The sequence below is a fragment of the Gymnoscopelus microlampas genome (genome assembly GCF_963454915.1).
Source record: "Gymnoscopelus microlampas genome assembly, chromosome: 24".
Lineage (NCBI taxonomy): Eukaryota > Metazoa > Chordata > Actinopteri > Myctophiformes > Myctophidae > Gymnoscopelus > Gymnoscopelus microlampas.
In genome coordinates, this window is record NC_139961.1 from 29673950 (window position 1) to 29694942 (window position 20993).

General features: G+C 42.7%; 1 protein-coding gene across 4 annotated transcripts in view; it reads left to right on the plus strand.

Annotated features, from left to right (window-relative positions):
- atp11a (ATPase phospholipid transporting 11A) overlaps positions 1 to 20993 on the plus strand; it is a 76715-nt gene that overhangs the window by 35301 nt on the left and 20421 nt on the right. For all 4 annotated transcript variants that reach the window (XM_084050628.1, XM_084050630.1, XM_084050631.1 and 1 more), the window contains exons 2-18: positions 1568 to 1690; positions 1916 to 2005; positions 2496 to 2576; positions 3765 to 3872; positions 5802 to 5930; positions 6896 to 6999; positions 8184 to 8234; positions 10451 to 10515; positions 11797 to 11878; positions 11979 to 12129; positions 12449 to 12646; positions 14796 to 14909; positions 15292 to 15348; positions 16773 to 16939; positions 17245 to 17316; positions 19538 to 19611; positions 20331 to 20434. In XM_084050628.1, coding sequence (XP_083906754.1) covers positions 1568 to 1690; positions 1916 to 2005; positions 2496 to 2576; positions 3765 to 3872; positions 5802 to 5930; positions 6896 to 6999; positions 8184 to 8234; positions 10451 to 10515; positions 11797 to 11878; positions 11979 to 12129; positions 12449 to 12646; positions 14796 to 14909; positions 15292 to 15348; positions 16773 to 16939; positions 17245 to 17316; positions 19538 to 19611; positions 20331 to 20434 — 1770 coding nt within the window. The remainder of the gene's footprint in view (positions 1 to 1567; positions 1691 to 1915; positions 2006 to 2495; positions 2577 to 3764; positions 3873 to 5801; positions 5931 to 6895; positions 7000 to 8183; positions 8235 to 10450; positions 10516 to 11796; positions 11879 to 11978; positions 12130 to 12448; positions 12647 to 14795; positions 14910 to 15291; positions 15349 to 16772; positions 16940 to 17244; positions 17317 to 19537; positions 19612 to 20330; positions 20435 to 20993) is intronic.

Below are 20993 nucleotides of genomic sequence, written 5' to 3' on the forward strand. Positions count from 1 at the left end.
AGATACACAGAGAGACAGAGAGGAGGATTAGGTGTGCTTAGAGATCAGCTGTCTGGGCCGGCTCAGCCTGCCGCGGTTTACCACAGGTCAAACCCAGGAAGTACACAAAGATGGCCGCCTCCTGCTCTGGCAGCATCACTCACTGACAACAATGCGTTTCACAGGTCTGAAGCCTGCGACAGGCTAAAGAAAACGCAAGCACACATATTAATCTGTCTGTCCATGATGATGCAAGATGAGATAAACCTTCGAAAGAGTTGAAAGAAGTGGTGGGATTTGATCTCAGGTTTACTACCGCGGGTAGGGAAACAGTACAGCAGTGGTTCCCAAACGTTTTAGCTCGAGAGACCCAAAAGAGCAATTTCCCCAGGAGCCGATCTACAAGCTCACAAATGCATTGTTGCATTGTGACGCGTTGTGAGCTTGTAGAGCTGCCATTTCACTATTTTTGTAATGGACTTTTTGATATTTTATTCTATTCATGAAATTATTTTGGAATTTTATGAATACATTTCAATTACAAATTCTGATTATATATATTTTTTAAATAATATATGTTTTTTTTTCATTCTAATGCAGGAAATGAAAAAGAGAAAGGGATGTTTACTCGTCGTGACCCATAAAAACACAAAAATGGGTCCCAACCCAGTGTTTGGGAAACACTGCAGTACAGAGTCCAGAGACACAGGTCTTAAACCTGTTCAACCTTGACAGGAGGATGCAAGTTAACGTTATCTGGTTTGGGACGGCGAACAATAACATGCTAAGTTTATTTCCTTTTAAATGTGTGCGTGCCCTGTGATTCACTACACTAAAAATCAATGGGTCAAAGAGGAATGAAGGGGAAAAACTGATGAATGGACAAGGGGGGCGGTAGATGGAAAGAGAGAAAGAGAGAATTAATTCCTTTCACCAAGTTATCAGTTAGTCTTTGCTCTCTGTACACGTGTGTGTGTGTGTGTGTGTGTGTGTGTGTGTGTGTGTGTGTGTGTGTGTGTGTGTGTGTGTGTGTGTGTGTGTGTGTGTGTGTGTGTGTGTGTGTGTGTGTGTGTGTGTGATGCATTCCACTGTGAGTCACATGCAGTCCCGTGTATGTATCCGTGGTAAGATACAAAAGCTTTCATTCATGGTGGAAACATTACTTATTATACACTGCAACCCTCTCTCTCTTTGTTGGAGTTTCTTCATAAGCAGACATCTTAGAATGTTACACTGAAAGTTTGCAGTGTATACTGTACATGTGTGAGCACGCGTGTGAGCACGCGTGTAGGCACGCGCGCGCACACACACACACACACACACACACACACACACACACACACACACACACACACACACACACACGCTCTTTACCTCCCTCATGCCCTCATGAAAATAGCTATCTATTGGCAATTTTCGGTGTGCAAAACCGTTGTACAATGAAGTATAAATCAGGTTTCACTCAGTTTCTCTCTATCTACATTTACTTTTATCTCCCTCTACTTCCCTCTCTTCCACCTTTCTCTTTTGTCTCCTTGGCTTTCACCTGAATGTCTGTAACCGTGTGTGTTATGTGTTGTGTTTGCAGTGTGTTGGTGAGGAGAACTGGGTCGACAGTAGGACAGTCTATATTGGCCACAAAGAACCTCCTCCTGGTACCGAGGCCTATATACCACAGAGATACCCTGACAACAGAATAGTCTCCTCTAAGGTGCGTCACACACACACACACACACACACACACACACACACACACACACACACACACACACACACACACACACACACACACACACACACACACACACACACACACACACACACACACACACACACACACACACACACACAGACACACACGCGCTCCGCACATACAGTACACTCATACCGTCATCATTATAATGTATTGTGGCGTATTGCTGTCTTCTGTTTACAGTACACATTTTGGAACTTCGTCCCCAAGAATCTGTTTGAGCAGTTCAGGAGAGTTGCCAACTTCTACTTCCTAATCATCTTCCTGGTCCAGGTGAGAGCGGGAAACAATACTGTGCTGAATACTGTCCTGAACAATGAATACTGTCCTGAACAATGAATACTGTACTGAACAATGAATACTGTACTGAACAATGAATACTGTCCTGAACAATGAATACTGTACTGAACAATGAATACTGTCCTGAACAATGAATACTGTACTGAACAATGAATACTGTCCTGAACAATGAATACTGTCCTGAACAATGAATACTGTCCTGAACAATGAATACTGTACTGAACAATGAATACTGTACTGAACAATCAATACTGTCCTGAACAATGAATACTGTACTGAACAATGATCCCTAATATGGATGTTGTTGATAACTGAACATTCCTTTTCACTCTAAATCAACCTCTGCCCCCCCTCTCTCTCTCCCTCCCTTCTCTTTGCCTCGTCTCTCTCTCCCTCCTTCCCCTCTCTCTCCCTCCCTCCCTCTGTCTCTCTCTCTGCCTTCTCTCTCTCTCTCTTTCTCTAGTTGATCATTGACACTCCCACCAGTCCCATTACCAGTGGTTTGCCTCTATTCTTTGTCATAACAGTCACTTCCATCAAACAGGTGAGTCCAATGAGCTGGACTATAATAACATCTGCACGCAGTTGAAGTATAAATCAGCCTCTACTCTACTGTAGATACACACTGTGTGAGTGTGTATGTTTTGTGACCCCACACAGTTTATTTTAATGTACATTTGGTAAATTAAACATGTCAGTGCTGTCAGGTTTGTATCCTGAGTGTTAGCTGACTCCACTGACAGATGACAGTCTGTCAGTGGGGACCACCGGGGACCACTGGTGGGCCGTGAGGGTATTGCAAGTGAACCAGAAATGGTTGAGAACCACTTGTCTGGGGGAGTGGTGGGGGTGTTCCCTCCCATTACCTGTCTGTGAGATTATGAGGGCGAGTTTCTTGAGTTTGAGTGCAAAAACTTTCAAACAAGCATATCTTCAACTATTTTCAGATTCCAGTGTACGCGTCATTTGAATGCTTACGCTCATGATCTTAACAAAAAAAGTAAAAAATGGCCATGCCCTACTTGGGGACCAAAGCACCAGCTGCTGTCCCATTTCAGCCTAATCCAGCCCATCACGCCACTGCGTCACGGTTACTCCTCCGTTCTTCACCAACAGTGTGTCACGCCTCCGTTGACCGTGCTTCACGCCAGTGTAACAGCCCAAAGTATACCCCCGGCCAAGCCATAGCCAGGGTTAAAGTGTGCTAGCCGGTTTTATACCCCGGGATATATTCTGGGCTAGTCGAGTTTATACCTACCTGGGGTATAAAATACGCTAGCCGCAAATATATACTCCTCTAGCCCAAACTATACCGACCTCTCATTAATAGTTTTGTACATCATAATAATTTTAGTAATGCACTAGTAAGTAGTCTCTCTAGTCTAGATTACACTTGTATGTTTCATAAATAGAAAGTTACTGGAATGAATAATATACTGCGTTTGGAGTTGAGTGATACCCCTCTACTACAGTACTCTAGACATTTTGATTCATTTTTATTACCCAGAATATACCCCGGGGTATAAAACAGGCTAGCCCACGTCAACCCTGGGTATGGGCCGGGGTATACTTTGGGCTGTTAAACCGGCTCACAAAATATTTCCACTAAATGGGGACCTGAGAGTGTAAAAATGGACCATTACACATCTTATTTTTACGTGCTCCGAATATTACTGTATATACCACACACATGCTACTACTAAACTCTATGTCCTTTCTCTCTCCATCTCAGGGTTATGAGGACTGGCTAAGACACAAGGCAGACAATTCCATCAACCAGTGTCCTGTGCACGTGGTCCAGTATGGGAAGGTGATCCGGAAACAGAGCCGCAAGCTCAGGGTATGTGTTTCTTTATCCGTGTGTCTGATCAGATAAACATTTGAGAGAATCATAGCGTTTAAGGAAGAGCTTTGTATGCTGTGAAATTTTGGCTCTAAGCTTGTCGTTTGTGTGTGTGTGTGTGTGTGTGTGTGTGTGTGTGTGTGTGTGTGTGTGCGAGCGTGCATGTGCATGTGCATGTGCATGTGCATGTGCATGTGCATGTGCATGTGCATGTGCATGTGCATGTGCATGTGCATGTGCATGTGCATGTGCATGTGCACATGTGCTATGTATGTGCATGTATGTCTTTATGCCGCTAAGCTTTTCCTCATCTGTTGCATAACAGTCAGATAGTGAGAGATCAGCACACATCACTGCTGTACTGTACATCACATAACTAGAGGTCCGGGCGGCCTACGGCCGCCCGAAACCCCTAGCCGCGCACGGGGCCCAGCGTGGGCGCGTGTATATATGGGATGAACATTTGGGAAAAAAAAAAAAAAAAAAAGTTGTAATGTAAAAGTAAAAAAATTGAGAAAGAAATTGGGAAGAAATAATATTTTTTATGTTTCAGGGGGTCCGCGGACCCCCTGGTGGTCCGCGCCAAAGTCGTCGGATGAAAATCTCCAAACGGTAAAAAAAAAAAAGAAAAAAAGAAAATCATGCAGGTTCTTGCTTGTTTCTGGCGTGGCATCCCAACCTGGCATCCCAATGCCGGCGATGTGTACTTCCGGGTTGCATAATGATGACATCACTGTCGAATCCTTTGCTGTCATGAACCTAGCCTGGTGTGTTGACCAGTAATGATGACATCACTGGCTAATCCTTTGGTGTCATGAACCTAGCCTGGTGTGTGGAGCAGAGCAGAGCAACGTGCTCTTGTTGTTTTGGGGATTTTCAATGGCGGGCCGTCGTGTTGTGTTGGCCTCGGTGGTACGCACGGTAAGCGGTAGGAAGCTGCTTCCACTTCCGTTGTGTCCGACATTTGGTGAGTAGAATTAATTATGTTGCGAGGTGGGAACGGTGTAGTGAGGCATGCCAGGTGCCCTACGCGAAACGTAAATTCAGGCCGCCCGCCGTGGCGACAGTGTTGGCGACATGTGGTCAGACGGTGTTGTGTTTAGTCGATAACAGAGCTGTGGGGTGTCGCCACCGAGGGCACGGAAGTTGCTCGCCATTTATATAGTTAGATACTAGAGAGAGACATCACTACTGTACATCACTTAATACGAGAGAGAGAGAGAGAGAGAGAGAGAGAGAGAGAGAGAGAGAGAGAGAGGGGAAAAGTGTAAGGTTAGCTCAATAGCTACTGCACTAGTATTATGCACACACACACACACACACACACACACACACACACACACACACACACACACACACACACACACACACACACACACACACACACACACACACACACACACACACACACACACACACACACACACACACAGTATATACTGTATGGGCAGAATGCTGTGAGGCACTTCATGATATATTGGATGCATTGTGGATTCAAAACCTGCTTCAGGTTCAGATTATAATATTTTGGCCTTTTGGAATCACTTCCTATCCAAACTCTTTTTTAAAAACTTCTGTTATAGCTCATACAAATGAATCTGTTTTTATAGGAAAAGTTTCCACCATGTATTATAATGTAAGAAAAACTGTATGCATGCAAATTGACCTTGTATTTAACCACTTAGGTTACTTCCTTGTGTGATGAATAGCGAAACTAGCCGATTTACAAGCGCATCACAAATTTCACGATGGTCGACTATTTCAGCTATTTCTGATACGTTTTGAAAAATTCGGAAATGATTTGAAAAATGTGCCCAAACTAGGGACACCAGGGTATAACTGTGGTTATGTGTGAACTATGTACAGTACTTTCATTCAAACTTGATTTTTGTACCTCTCTCCTTTGTACCTCTCTCGCTCTCTCAGGTAGGGGACGTGGTCTATGTGAAAGAAAACGAGACGTTTCCCTGTGACCTGATCCTCCTTTCCTCGTCCAGAGAGGACGGCACCTGCTACGTCACCACAGCCAGCCTGGATGGAGAGAGCAGCCATAAGGTGTGAGACAGAGAGAGACAGAGACAGAGACAGAGAGAAAGAGAGAGAGAGAGAGAGAGAGAGAGAGAGAGAGAGAGAGAGAGAGAGAGAGAGAGAGAGAGAGAGAGAGAGAGAGAGAGAGAGAGAGATGTCAGAGCATGATTGTGTGTATACTGTAGCTAAAGAGAGTGAGTTTCAGTTATCAGTTATTTTTGAGAAAATAACTGATTCTCAAGCTCAAGCATGTTAGCCTGGCATGGCCAGACTAATATCACTGCGTAGATATTAGTCTGGAATCTCTGTGTGGAACCTGCATTTCTAAGGGGCGGAGGAAAAAAAGGCCTTTGGTGAACCCGCCCTACATTTGCATACTGGGCCCTGATTGGTGCCCCACAACTTCTGGGACAGCAAAATCCAATCACAACTAATCTGCCAAGGGCTCTCTTTTTTGCACTGGCAGATTCGTCTGGTTTCCAGGCTACAAGCATGTTGCGTTGTTAGCTTGAAAATCAGTTATTTTTGGCAAAGGACACTGTCATGTGACAATGAATAAAAGTATATAAAAATCACACCCAGTGTGAAGTGGGCGGTGTGTGGTCATCACAACATGACTCACTTAAAAAAAAGGATAAATTACTTTTTTTTAAGTCCATACTGCTATTCATAGGGCTTCACATGTGTCATGTGTTTCGCTAGCCAATCACAGTCCTGAATTTGCAAAGTCAGCCAATCACATTACAGCTAGTGGTGATGACACTAGCTGTAATGTGATTGGCTGACTTTGCAAAAGTATAGATTTGCATTGACTGTGGAAGGGTTAGGGGTGTAGACTGCGTTGTAGACTATTGGCCAATCACGGTGCAGGATTGGTCAGTGTCCAAAACTCACTTATAGGGGGCGGTTACACCGCCCCAAAAATACATTATAATATACTGCTTTCTTCTCCATCCCTCCATACCCCTCTCCCTCTCTCTCTCTCCCCCCAGACATACTATGCGGTTCAGGACACCAAGGCGTATAAGAAAGAGGACGAAGTGGAAGCCATCCAGGCAACCATAGAATGTGAACAACCACAGCCTGACCTCTACAAGTCAGTTACATGTGTACACTCAACCCATCTTTCACTGAAATGCCAGGGCTGCTGACATGCTGGCCTAACACTAAACCTAACACTAACCCACCCCTGATCCCTAATGCCTGATTCTAACCCTAACACTAAAACCCAACCCCTAATGCCTGATTCTAACCCTAACACTAAACCCCTTATGCATGATATTTGACTAATTATGAGAAAATCTTTCTTTATAATTTTCTATTATGAGAACACACATCATAATGTCAATTTGTCAACACATAAACATGCACACATGGCCTTGTATCTTTTACTCGATCTGTTAACACATATACTGCCAATCCCGAGATATCTCGGGACATTAAATCCACCCGTTACCTGCGTATCCCGAGATATCTCGGGATCGTCTTTTTATGTGGTTTAATAACGAAAAAAAATGTTTTTGGTACCATCCTTGATTTTTTTTTTTTACCCGTGACGCTTCCGACCCATCCTATGAGAACATTTCCGACAACCGTTTCCGGTTCGTTTTTTATCTTGAAAAAACAGTTTTTCCCTGGTTTTGGCTAAAGATCATGGTTTTCACACGGTTTAAAAAACGAATGGTAAGCTCCGGTTGTATTTTCTTGTCTTTGATTGACGAACGGTTATCCTCTTTGTGTTTAAAAACGATCTGATAGCCGATCGGATGCTAAGCTAATCTAAGATGGCCGGTGGGGAAACGTCACAGCCACGTCACAGCCAAACGGATATGACGTTTGCAGCCTCTTTGGGCCGCTGATATCACAGAAGAAGAAAAAGAAAAAAAAGTGTCAACATTATGAGGACTCGAACGTCCGTCGTTGCTGTTTATAAACACCATCCGATCGCGGATTTTAATGGATATAATTTTTTTGTGAACGGTTCAAAAGGCTATAAAACTCAAAAACGCTGGCAGTGGGTGAATACCTTATGAATAAACTCTGGCAGGGAATGTGTTAATGGTTGCACACATGAATGTGTGTGCATGCGCTCGTGCGTGCTTGTGTGCGTGTGTGTGTGTGTGTGTGTGTGTGTGTGTGTGTGTGTGTGTGTGTGTGTGTGTGTGTGTGTGTGTGTGTGCCAACATATGGCGTAATATGTATTTATTTGTGGACATACTCAAGCCCATGTGCACACACAGGATTTGTAAAATGCGTGTTATTACATGTTTTTCTACACAGATTTGTGGGTCGTATAAACATCTACACGGACAGGAATGAGCCGGTTGCCAGGTATGTATAACTGAATCCACAGTATAGAAGAAATCCTAGTAGAAAATCTGGGAAATACTCAATATCTGTGATATACGCAAAGTGGGGTCCAGGGACGCTCAGGGTTCCTTGAATGGGTTCTAAATGGACACTTACAGGTCTGTAACTCAGAGTTATGGGGGTCCTTGAAATTAAAAAGTTTGAGAAGCACGGTTCTATACTTTTCAACAACTTGTAACATAGATATGTGTCCTTGAGCCAGACAGCTTACCTGCCACTTGCTCCAGTGGAGTCCTGACTGTTTGAATGTGAAGCAGGACATTGCTCAGTCAACCCTGTTCAAAGCCGCGATACATAACCTTTATGTCCTACCTCAGGGGATTTAAACCCGGGTCTCCCATTTGAGAGATCAAATTTCTACCGCTAAGGCAAGAGGGAGTCCCGCTTGGCCTGGGAAGATATTGTGCTTATGAGCTTCAAGCACTGCTGTTTGTCAACCAGTAGGTGGTGTCCTACCTGACACAGGGTCTAAATGTCTCAATGGAAGAGACATTCTTCCTGTGCAAGTGCTGACATTTTTACCATTGAGCTAATAGAGTCTGCCCGCTTGCCCAGGGGATGAATTGAATCTTGACCATCAGGTTAAAATTTGTGTCAGATCCTGTGTCTAGGTGTTGACATGACCTTTGACACGATCTAAATATCTCAATAGAAGACATATACAACCACCCCAATTGTATGTAAGTGTGTAAGTTATATTGTATTAACATACTATACCATACAGATTGGACAAAATTGCATTTTATTCATTAAAACAAAGTTATATACAGTAGTGTGGCTTTAAGCTAATGTTTTATTATTATTATTAACAATAAAATAATCATAATAATAAACATTTTGAAATAATAATAGTTTTTTGTTTAACTAAATACCTGGTGAAACCAGAGCACCTTCTTTAGACGTCTAGAAATAAATAATAAAAAACATCATTAGCCACATGTCACCTCTGCTAATGATAATTGCAGTAGCTGAAGAAGGAAAGCTGCGTGCCTAATTTGCATTGGCACAAGAGGTGACTTGATGTAACATTCTGAAACAGCAATCATCAGCATGGTCTGGTACACAATGCATCGTTGGGGAAAATAATACAACACTGACTACAAGCATTGGCTGCTACAGTATGAGCTGATATCGTCACTGTCATGTGGAAACCTTGCATGTCCAAAACCTTTACTTTTCAGGAAATTAAAAACATTATAAAAAATCACACCCTGTGTGAAGGAAGCGGTGCCTTTGGGTCCACTTACCAAATTTGTACTTGGTAGCATGCTGCAAACTGGAATAATGGCTGTTTAAAGCCCAGCCAATGGGCAGACAGAGGGGGCGGGGCTTAAGTAATTACAGTTTGTCCCTATTGGTGGTTTTAGTCCATGTACAAAATTTGTACTCCGTAGCATGCTGCGAACTTGAGTTATGGCTGTTTAAAGGCCAGCCAATGGGAAGACAGAGGGGGCGGGGCTTGAGCAATTCATGCTCGTCCCGTATTGGTGGTCTAAGTCCACATACCAAATTTGGACTTGGTGGCATGCTGCAAACTGGAGTTATAGCTGTTTAAAATCCCGTGCTAATCCCGTGCTCATACGGGCGGACGTCCCTGGGGGTCCCTGGACCCCTCTTTGATAACCGGTGGCACGTGTGGCAAATGAGAGGAGAGATGGCATAGGCAATCTCCAAGTCCGTGTGTGTGTGTGTGTGTGTGTGTGTGTGTGTGTGTGTGTGTGTGTGCGTGTGTTTGTATGTGTTGCTTCTTTGCCGTGCTCATCCCGGGCTCATACGGACACACAGACACACAGACAGACACACAGACACACAGACACCGAGTCAAAGCCACGTGTAGAGCGGTTGGCACCGCTAAAAATACCTGCATTTCAATGGATCCAATCCAGTTATTATTTAGTCACAAGCTCTTGTTAATACATGCCATTTGTTCAATAGTTTATAAAACCCACAGATAGACGTGACCACTTTCACTTACAACAGCCAATCTACACGCTTATAGATTGGTTATCTTCGCTACTTCGCGACAATCTTGTACGACCAAGTAGGGTATTCGTTTACAAAAAAAAACATAAAAATGAAATAAAAAATTGAAATATGGAGATACAAGGTTGCTCCCGACAGCATCGATATGTGAGATGTGTAAATGTAAATGTCATTGACCTCTCTTCTGTTGGCAGGCCATTAGGATCAGAGAACCTTCTGCTCAGAGGAGCCACGCTCAAGAACACAGAGTACATTTATGGTAATTAATGTGCCTGATTTATACTTAGACATGCAATGGCGTCATGTGCTGCAAAGTGCCGATCTACAGGCTCACAAGCAACACATTACATCAGAGTCTAAATTATGCATTACTCTTCTACTCTCCTTTGCTCTTCATGCTAGACTCAGTATGACACATTAATACGGTTGGTATTAATTTCACATAGAGAATATAAAGAAAGTCTTTAAAGTCTGTTAAAAGTATGTGTTCACAACAAGTGGTCAAAACAGCAATTGTCAAAAATAATTAATTCTACTCATAAGTGATAAGTATTTTCATATTATATTATACTCAATTTCTGCCATTCCAGCAATGGCCAAGAATAAATTCCTGCCACTGGTATACTTTGTAACCATGCTCCTTTCAAAGTATTTATCTTACTCATGTTCAAAGACACTGTTGGAAAAAAGCTGTGGCAATCTGGTGAGGAAACAGACTGTGAACTCATGTATGGGTTTTAGGACTACAAAGTATATATGTTGTGTTGGTGATTAAAGGCAGCTCATCTCTGCTCAGAAATGCAGTACACCAGTGATAAATAATGAACAATCAGTCGATGTGGGTTCAGTTCAACTCTATTTCATTTGACCCTGTTGGTAATCTGCCTCACATGAGTGCACTTAAGTGAATATTTAAAGTAATTTATTTTAAAATACGTTTGTTCTAAAACTCACTGGTATATATATATATATATATATATATATATATATATATATATATATATATATATATATATATATATATATATATATATATATATATATATACATATATATACATATATATATATATATATATATATATATATATATATATATATATATATACATATATATATATATATATATATATATATATATACATATATATATATATATATATATATATATATACTGTAGGTCAATAGAACTTTGGAATGCTCTGCCCAAAAACATCTTATCTACAATCCATAACAAAATGACTTTCAAAAAACATGTCAAGAGATATCTTGCCAAGTAACTTGTCAAGTATGCAACTGTTATTTGTGTATTTGTTTAATTTGACTGGACAGTTGGATTTGATTTTATAATGTTAATTTGTCTTTTTGTATTCATTTAGATTTTTATCTATTGTCTTTTTTACTTTAATTTGTATTTTTAGATGTACTTTTGTATTGTAATTGCTTTGTTCAGGACCCCAGGAAGACTAGAGGCTCATTCATGTGTCTCTAATGGGGATCCTTTAATAAACATAAACATTACTCTCTCTCTCTCTCTGCAGCGGTTGCCATCTACACAGGCATGGAAACCAAAATGGCACTCAACTACCAGGCCAAGTCTCAGAAACGCTCTGCAGTAGAGAAGTATGCTCCATCTGTCCGTCAGTTCCATTGTTCAATAGAAGTCCCCATGGTCCACTTGTTTATATACCACCGTTTCTTTGCTCCTTATCGCCCCCTGCAGGTCAATGAATTCCTACCTGGTGGTGTACCTGTGCATTCTGATCGGCAAAGCCATAATCAACACAGCGCTGAAGTATGTGTGGCAGGCTGACCCCAACAGAGACGAACCCTTTTACAACCTGAGGACTGACGTAGAGAGACAGAGAAACATAGTGAGTATTATTATTGTTGTTGTTAATAATAATGATAATAATAGTATAACTAATAATAGTAATAGTTATAGTAGCCTCTTCTATTCTCTCCAAAATCCTTTTTAAATATTACATACTAAATCAAATGTATCTATTTCCTTGACACGTGTGTGTGTGTGTGTGTGTGTGTGTGTGTGTGTGTGTGTGTGTGTGTGTGTGTGTGTGTGTGTGTGTGTGTGTGTGTGTGTGTGTGCGTATGCGTGTGTGCGCATGTGTACGTGTACGTGTGCGTGTGCGTGTGTGTGTGTGTGTGTATATTGGTCTCTTGCCTCCCCCTCAGATGGTCAGAGCGTTCACGGACTTCCTGGCGTTCATGGTGCTGTTCAACTACATCATCCCTGTGTCCATGTACGTGACGGTGGAGATGCAGAAGTTCCTGGGCTCCTACTTCATCATGTGGGACGACGACATGTCGGACGAGGAGCTGGGAGAGAGGGCCATGGTCAATACCTCCGACCTCAACGAGGAACTGGGACAGGTAACCAACCGTTCATATACCGTACATCAGTGGTTCTCGAAGTGGGGTCCGGGGACCCCCAGGGGTCCTTGGAGGGGTTCCAGGGGATCCCCAGCTAAATTTGTTACATTGGCTATTTTAAAATAGCAGATATGCGAGCTGGTATATCTGCTATTTTTTAACATTTAAAAAATCTCTTCTGGGGGTCCCTGGTTAAAAGAAAATTCATATGGGGGTCCGCGGCCAAATATATATCAATTTGAGTATTCATGTCCTTGACATGAAATGTTTGAGAACCACTGCTGTACATACACATATAGTGGTATCAATCCAAGGAGGAATCAATGGTACAATATCGTCGCTGTCGTGTAGAAACCTCAAAATGGTTACTTTTCAGAAAACGTATCCAAAATAGGTAACTTAGACGATATAGAAAACTTGCAGATCTACAAGCCCACAACGCATTGCATCGCGATGCGTTGTGAGCTTGTAGATCGGCTATTTTTTCTACTTTTGTGTGACACTTTAATATGACGAAGTAGAGCGTTATTTTTTGAAAAAACATTAAAAAGTTTAAATATGGAGGAACAAGGTTTCTGCCTGACAGCAACGATATGATACTTGTATCAATGCAAGATCTGTAATCGACATAAACTATATTAGCCATATTAATCCAGTTGCTGATTAACAATAAGAAGCAGAGGAAAAAGGTCCTTACAGCCATTGTGCTATTTTTAATGTATCTACAGATGTTATCTGTATTTTGTTATTGTGCACTTAAAATATGAGTTGCCATGGATACGGTGGGAATCTGTCCTGTTTGCATGTCTCTCAGACCTGACCAGAATGAACTGAACAATGTGGGACATTTGTTACGCGGTTCCCAAGCCACCAAAGGCCAGATCATAATCTGGCAAGGTCAAACTAGGTTTAGTAAATGATGCCAACGGGTCATATAGGGACCATTTTGGACCACAAATATGGAATTAAATAAAAGTCGGGCCAAGGTTTAGGTATTGTCTTGAGAAGTACATGGAAAAGACAAAGGTCATATAATTACTGGATTTGACAACAGGTCTATTACAAAAAATAATGAGTGAGAGCCCATAGGATTTCATACGAGGCTAAGCCAATGTTTTGACATTGCCAACATGACCCAGGCAGGAAGGGAAAGACACTGGAGACAGGATACGGGTGATGAGGACATGTGAGAGAAGGTTATTTCAATTTTGATTGTTATAAAACCTTGAAGCCAGATCAGTTGGTCGGAAGTTCGGAACTCATATTGCGCTTGCTTTCACAACTTTGTAGATACTACTAACAACTTGTACTAACAACTGTAATATACTAGCCTTTTGCTTGATAGATATTGCCTCAATATTGTCTTCATTCCTCAGTCTAATTTCCAAGCACAAATACACAAACAGCTGCACAAGTACATGCACGTGCTGAATGCATGTGCACACATGCATGCACACAGTCACACACACACATGCAGGAGCACGCACTCGCGCACACATGCGGGAGCACGGTCGCACGCACGCACGCACGCACGCACGCACATGAGTCACTAGCAAAAGTTAAAAATTACAGAACAGTTGCTAAATACAATTTTATTGTTATTTTTTATTGTGTATTGTTTTTAGCGGCGCTAGGATCCTGCTCTATACCTGACTTTGTCCGTGTTCACCGTCAACGTTCTGATTGGTCAGGTCCGTCAACAAAGTGATTGGTCAAGCTTCACGTGACACATATTGATGACAAACCTTGCTCTATATCTGACTTTATATACCTAAAGGTATAGAGCAAAGTCAGCTATAGAGCAAAGTCAGGCTATATACCTTTAGGTACGTGTGCGTACGTCAACGTTCTGATTGGTCAGGTGCGTCAATAAAGTGATTGGTCAAGCTTCACGTGGCACGTGGCTATAAACACATTATAAACACATATCGATGACAAAATGTATCAAAGGCGCCGCTACCTTCACACAGGGTGTGATTTTTTTGTGTATTCGTCACTTTTTTTCTCTGTGATGTTAATTGCCTGTTAAAATGAATATGAATGGCAATAAAGTAAAAAAAACATGATACAACAATTGCTGGACTCCTTCCACAATAACCTGTTTCACTAACCTGTTCCTCTAAACCGTTTCACTCCCCTGTGTCTCTAGGTGGAGTATGTATTTACAGACAAGACGGGCACTCTGACAGAGAACAACATGGAGTTCATAGAGTGCTGTGTGGACGGACATGTCTACGTACCAAACGTCATCTGCAACGGACAGGTAACAACATGAACACAATTTAGCTGGTTTAAACTTTGGAATCCCCCAGGACTCTATACTAGGCCCCCACCCCCTCCTTTTTTCCCTCTACACTAAATATCTTCACCGAAAATAGCCTACAATCTACAACAATGGTTCTCAAACTTTTTCACGTCAAGGACGATTTCATGTCAAGGAAGATCTTTCAAAAATAGCAGATCTACAAGCTCCCTGGTACCCCCTCAAGGACCCCTGGGGGTCCCCAGAGTGGACCCCACTTTGAAAACCACTGTTCTACAAGCTTGTGAGCTTGTTGATCTGCCATTTTCGTAGAATGTAAAAAATTAAGGTTTTATGTGGTTAATGGATTAATCTTGATTGATTTATTATCTCTAACAACCAGGTGATGCCCGGGGCGGGTATGGACATGATCGACTCTTCTCCGGGACCTGGAGCCAAGGTGAGTAATACCAGCTCTGTAATCTCACTCTCACTCCTCAGCTTGTTGTCCCGTCTTCATTTGAGATCAACCGTATTGAACGCTAATGGGCCGTCGAACCAAGACGTTTTTTCTTTTCTTTTCCTGAGCGCAGCGTATGTTTTGAATTGTCTACAAAGGGAACGCAGCGTTTTTGAAAACCCCAGCAGCGTGACAACGAGCATTAGTTTAGTGCTTGAGCGTTAATGTGTGCCGTTTTCATCTGCTGGAGCTGAAATATTTTCAACTCACTAAGAGGGAGACAGCACTGATGGAGGGCTCAGTTGGAACTTAAACCCTAGCATCCCTTTTCTGGGGGAAACATTTGCCGAAAATAACCGATCTACAAGCTTTGTGACGCGTTTTGAGCTTGTACATCGACTGTTTTCGGCAAATAGATTTGGTGTAGGGGGGTGGGAGCGGACAAAGTACAGAGCCACCGCCAGTCAACTTAGTACAAGTATTATATCATTAAGTACAGACAGTTTTAGAGGTCTGGAGACAGAGGTCTCATTGCTCGGCCATCGCTGTTGTTTAGGCCTACTTATCAATCACAGCCAATAAGAGTCACGTTTCCAGGAGAGACTGAGGGTCTGGAGACTCAATCTCATTGGTCCACTGCTGGCTGCCTCGTTATCTCGTTAGCCTGCGGCTAAATACAGAATTCGAGCCGTACTGAGACTATTAACCGTGGACCCTGTTCAGGTAGAGGGCCAGGGAAAGTGTTGGCTCTTCCTGTGTGTGTTTGTAGGTGGGTGTGTGTGTGTACATACATGAGCTCATCTGCCTCACTAACTAAGAATCCCCTTTTTTCGTCTCTCCGAAGGAGTAAACAGAGCTAGGTGTGTGTGTGTGTGTGTGTGTGTGTGTGCGTGTGCATGTGCGTGTGTGTGTAGGTGCGTGTTTTAGCACTCTCTCATTAAGTGTGGAATGAGAAGCATGTGGCATGAGGATGTGATGAAATACTTCTATAACTCCGGCTACGGTATAGCACCACTGTACAGCATGACATCACTGTGTACACAGTGTAAAAGAATAAGAGAAGTCCGCACAGGCAGCTGCTGCTCTGAATAATCTTGAACGTGCAAACTAGTACAACATTTCGACCAGCAAACAGTCTTCCTCAGGACTCCACCCCACCAGTCAACAAACCAAGAAACGTTATTTAAACAACTAGTGCTGTCAAACAAGTCTATGAAGCTATCTATGAAATCTATAATAAAGTTAATCTACAACGCAATTCTATACAATTCGTAGTCGGGGGTCCCTGCTTCATCTCTCTCTCAGCTAAGGGGTCCTTGGCCTGAAAAACGTTGAAGACCCCCGTTTTAGAGATTGTGGAATAGTTGTCTGGCTTGAGAGACTGTGGCCCTTACCTCACTTTCCTCTGCGTTCCTCCCCGGCAGGAGAGTGAGGAGCTGTTCTTCCGGGCTCTGTGTCTGTGTCACACGGTGCAGGTGAAGGAGGAGGAGACGGTGGATGGTATTAAACATGGCATCCACCAGGGCAAGTCCTCCTCCTTCTACATCTCCTCCTCGCCCGATGAGGTGGCCCTGGTGGAGGGCATGAAGAGGTAAGAAAACACACACACCCACCCACCCACCCACCCACCCACCCACACACACACACACACACACACACACACACACACACACACACACACACACACACACACACACACACACACACACACACACACACACACACACACACACACGTCCTGACGTTTTACTTTATTACCTTATTTGATTTTATTATATTATTTTATCACCATTTCATTTCATGGCCTAAAATTAATGACACAGATTAATTGGATAATTGAAAGATATAATGGTTAGTTGCAGCCCTAAATGTCACATTCACCCCCTCTGCCCTCAGGCTTGGGTTCACATATCTGAGACTGAAGGACAGTCACATGGAGATTCTGAACCGGGACGATGAGATTGAAAGGTGAGTGTTGTGAGCCGGAAATAGGAAATGTACAAGATCACAATGCGTTGTGAGCTTGTAGTGTGTCTATTTTCCGTTGTCGTTGGACACTGTTGAATTTGTACAACGGAGTTAAAATTAAGCATTAGTTGCCTGGACACAGAATTTTAATATAGAGATGTTTCATTAAGCTTAATTAAGTCTAATTAAGCCACGGCCAAGTAATGACAGAATTTGTGACAAAATAATCTGTTATTTCATATTTATCAGGGGTGGTTTGTTTCTAATGCTGCGTTCACTCTAGCGGCGACAAAGCTACAGGCTTTTTAGATGGAAACACCAGCTATACACTGACGTCCAAAACTAGTGTAGTTTCTGCGTGCCGGCTGCTACAGATCAGAGCTAGCTTAAAAAAGAATTCTGCGCTCCAAAGACGCAGTGAAGCATCAATCAATTATATGGTTTTGCTTCAACATTTCCACTGCCCTTGTCTCTGCCGACAATTCCTGCTCCATTCAAACTACTGCAGCTATAACCTTACGCTTATCATTTATGTAGTGTGGCTTGAGCAACACTTGAGCAACAATCCAACGGCGTCCCTGCAGTAATGTAGTCGTGCTTGGCGGTTTCGTAACTTTTGTCACTGGTAATATGAACGCAGCATTAGAGTGGTTGGCTGGGCGATGCACCACCTAGTGGGGAAAGGAAGAGAATTTTTCAATAACTTTCTACCACAGTGTTGCAACATCATCAACGGTTCTAGACAGTTTGTCCTGCCTCTGATAACTTGGGGTTCTTTTTATTCATTATTATTATTATTATATTATTATTTTTGGACTGTAATAGTAAAGCAGATCTCTCCCTTTTCACATTCAAAGTTATTTGTGTCAATTTATTTGCTGATGACCACAGTGGATTGTTCAGTCCGTGTATGTATTTCACTATGTATATTTACAACTAGGAGTACATCGCACCACCGATCCGACCGATATGCCCATATATGAAGATGTCTGTATCGGTCAGTCCATGTCGCTTTTATGCCCATATATGGAGATCCCTGATGTCATGAGTATATTCCCATATATGGGCCTCCTTTTGTGCCCATATATGGAGCTGACTGATTTGTTTGCGCCTGATACCACAACGACACATTAAGGTTAGTGACATGGTCCGCAGGCCGGTCCTCAGTAGCCAATTTGAATATAGGATGAACTCCTGAATGTAGCTGTCCACAAATATGGAGAGTATGTCGCCTAAGGCATTGGTTCTCAAAGTGGGGTCCGGGGACCCCCAGGGGTCCTTGAGGGAGTTCCAGGGGGTCCCCAGCTAAATGATAGATTAGGCACCAAATGGACCCTTATGGGTCTGTAACTCTGAGAGTATACAAATGGAACCAAATGGACCTAACGGGTCCATTTGGTTCCATTTGTACACTCTCAGAGTTAAATTGACATAGATTTTACAATATAAATTGCGGTCCAAGTGATAGAAATGCCATTCAATGGGGGTCTGTAGCCTAATGCATGTCAAACTGGGGGTCCTTGAAATTAAAATGGTTGAGAATCACTGCTAGAGCTGTAAAAAAATCTTCTCTTATGGGGGTCCCTGGCATATCTTTTGAAATGGGGGTCCGTGGGCTAATAAGTGTCAATTTGGGGGTCCTTGACATGAAAAAGTTTGAGAACCACTGGCCTAAGGAACAATTCTTGTATTATTTTGCCACCTAGTGGTTACTGCTGGCATTGCAATGTGAGGTGACCAGAAAATAAATATTGTAAAATGCAGTATGACAATGAACAGGTCACCTTAGCCATTTCGCAGCAATTACCCCTCCCCCCACTGAGCGACTTGGCAGGCGCTTCCAATAAAATATCTATCAATTTGTTAAAATCATATACACACACGAAAAGATTACATGTAGTATAAGCAAAGCTCTATACTGTATATATGCATATGTATGCATGCTATTTTGGCCCCCACCCCCAAAAGACATTCTTAGAAAAATACTGCCTACGTACATGCACAAAATAGGGACACTGGGTTTAAAGTGGTGAAGTGAGACAGCTGGTAGGGCAGCTGATAAACTGAGTGAGCACAACAGGAGAGGAGGGGAGGATCTGAGAGTATTGAACTATTCAGTGTGTGTGTGTGTGTGTGTGTGTGTGTGTGTGTGTGTGTGTGTGTGTGTGTGTGTGTGTGTGTGTGTGTGTGTGCGTGTGTGTGTGTGTGTGTGCGTCGTCAGGTTTGAGCTGTTGGAGGTGCTGACCTTTGATTCCGTCAGGCGGAGGATGAGCGTCATCGTCAGAGACTCCAGAGGTAATACATAATGTACACACTTCTCTAAAGTCTGTGTGCGCGCTCGCTCGCGCTCATGCATGCGTTTACAGCAAGTGGGTCACAAGTAAGGCAGATGGCGTACGTACTGTACCAATGACCTGGGGAGTACTGGGAAAGACATTCACCATGGGAGCTATACCTACTTCTTTTATTATCCCACCTGAGGCTGATTCTACAAAATGCCTTCTAAATCAGTACTGTAGTTGTCACACTTTCAAGAGTTTTCTAAAATGTTCAAAAATAGCAGATGTACAAGCACTGTGATCTTGTATATCTGCTATTTTTGAATAGCCAACACCAAAATCTAAAATGACAGAGACGCTTTCCTGGTTTTAATGGGTTATATTTCATAGAAAACAAAACACCACCAATCTTACATTCACACTATTGAAAACAAATGAAAAACATTACTTCTAGACTTTCCAAACGTTATTGAAATTCATTTACCAAATTCTGAATTATTTCACCGGGGCTGTGACGCTCAGAACAATTCATCCACCGTCTCAATATCACCATGGCCGATATTGTCTTGTTACAATAGCTTGTTGAATAGCTCTATGTTCTGATAGTAATCACTGCTATAGAGCAGCGATTCCCAGCCTGCGGGCCATGGACCACTGGTGGATATTGAAGTGGGAAAGACCATACTGTATGTACTGTACTATAAATGAATTCTGCCCTCTCTCCTGTGTGTTCAGGTGAAGTGTTCCTGTTCTGTAAAGGTGCAGACTCCTCCATCTTTCCTCGAGTCGTCTCAGGCAAGGTGGAACAGGTCAAAGCCAGGGTGGAGCACAATGCAGTGGTGAGTGTGCACGCACGCACGCACGCACGCACGCACGCACGCACGCACCCGCGCACACACACACACACACACACACACACACACACACACACACACACACACACACACACACACACACACACACACACACACACACACACACACACACACACACACACTATGCTGTTGGAAAGCATAGTGCACTATGTGTGTGCAGGGTCACTCATAATGGTATATTTGTATGTACATGACCACACACGCCTGCACATATCTACATACAAAGGGCGCTAGTGGCCACACACACACACACACACACACACACACACACACACACACACACACACACACACACACACACACACACACACACACACACACACACACACACGCACACACACAAAAGCATAGCTCATGCCAAGCAGTTTGCTAGGGCAGAGTGACTCAAATATATTGATTCTGCAGTCTGTCCATGCCACAGAGTGATGGTTTCTGTGGTTACGCATTATGTATTATATTGGTTATATTGATTTGGTAGTCTACTTGCATTATTTACTACCTTAATTAAAGCGTTAATTTAATT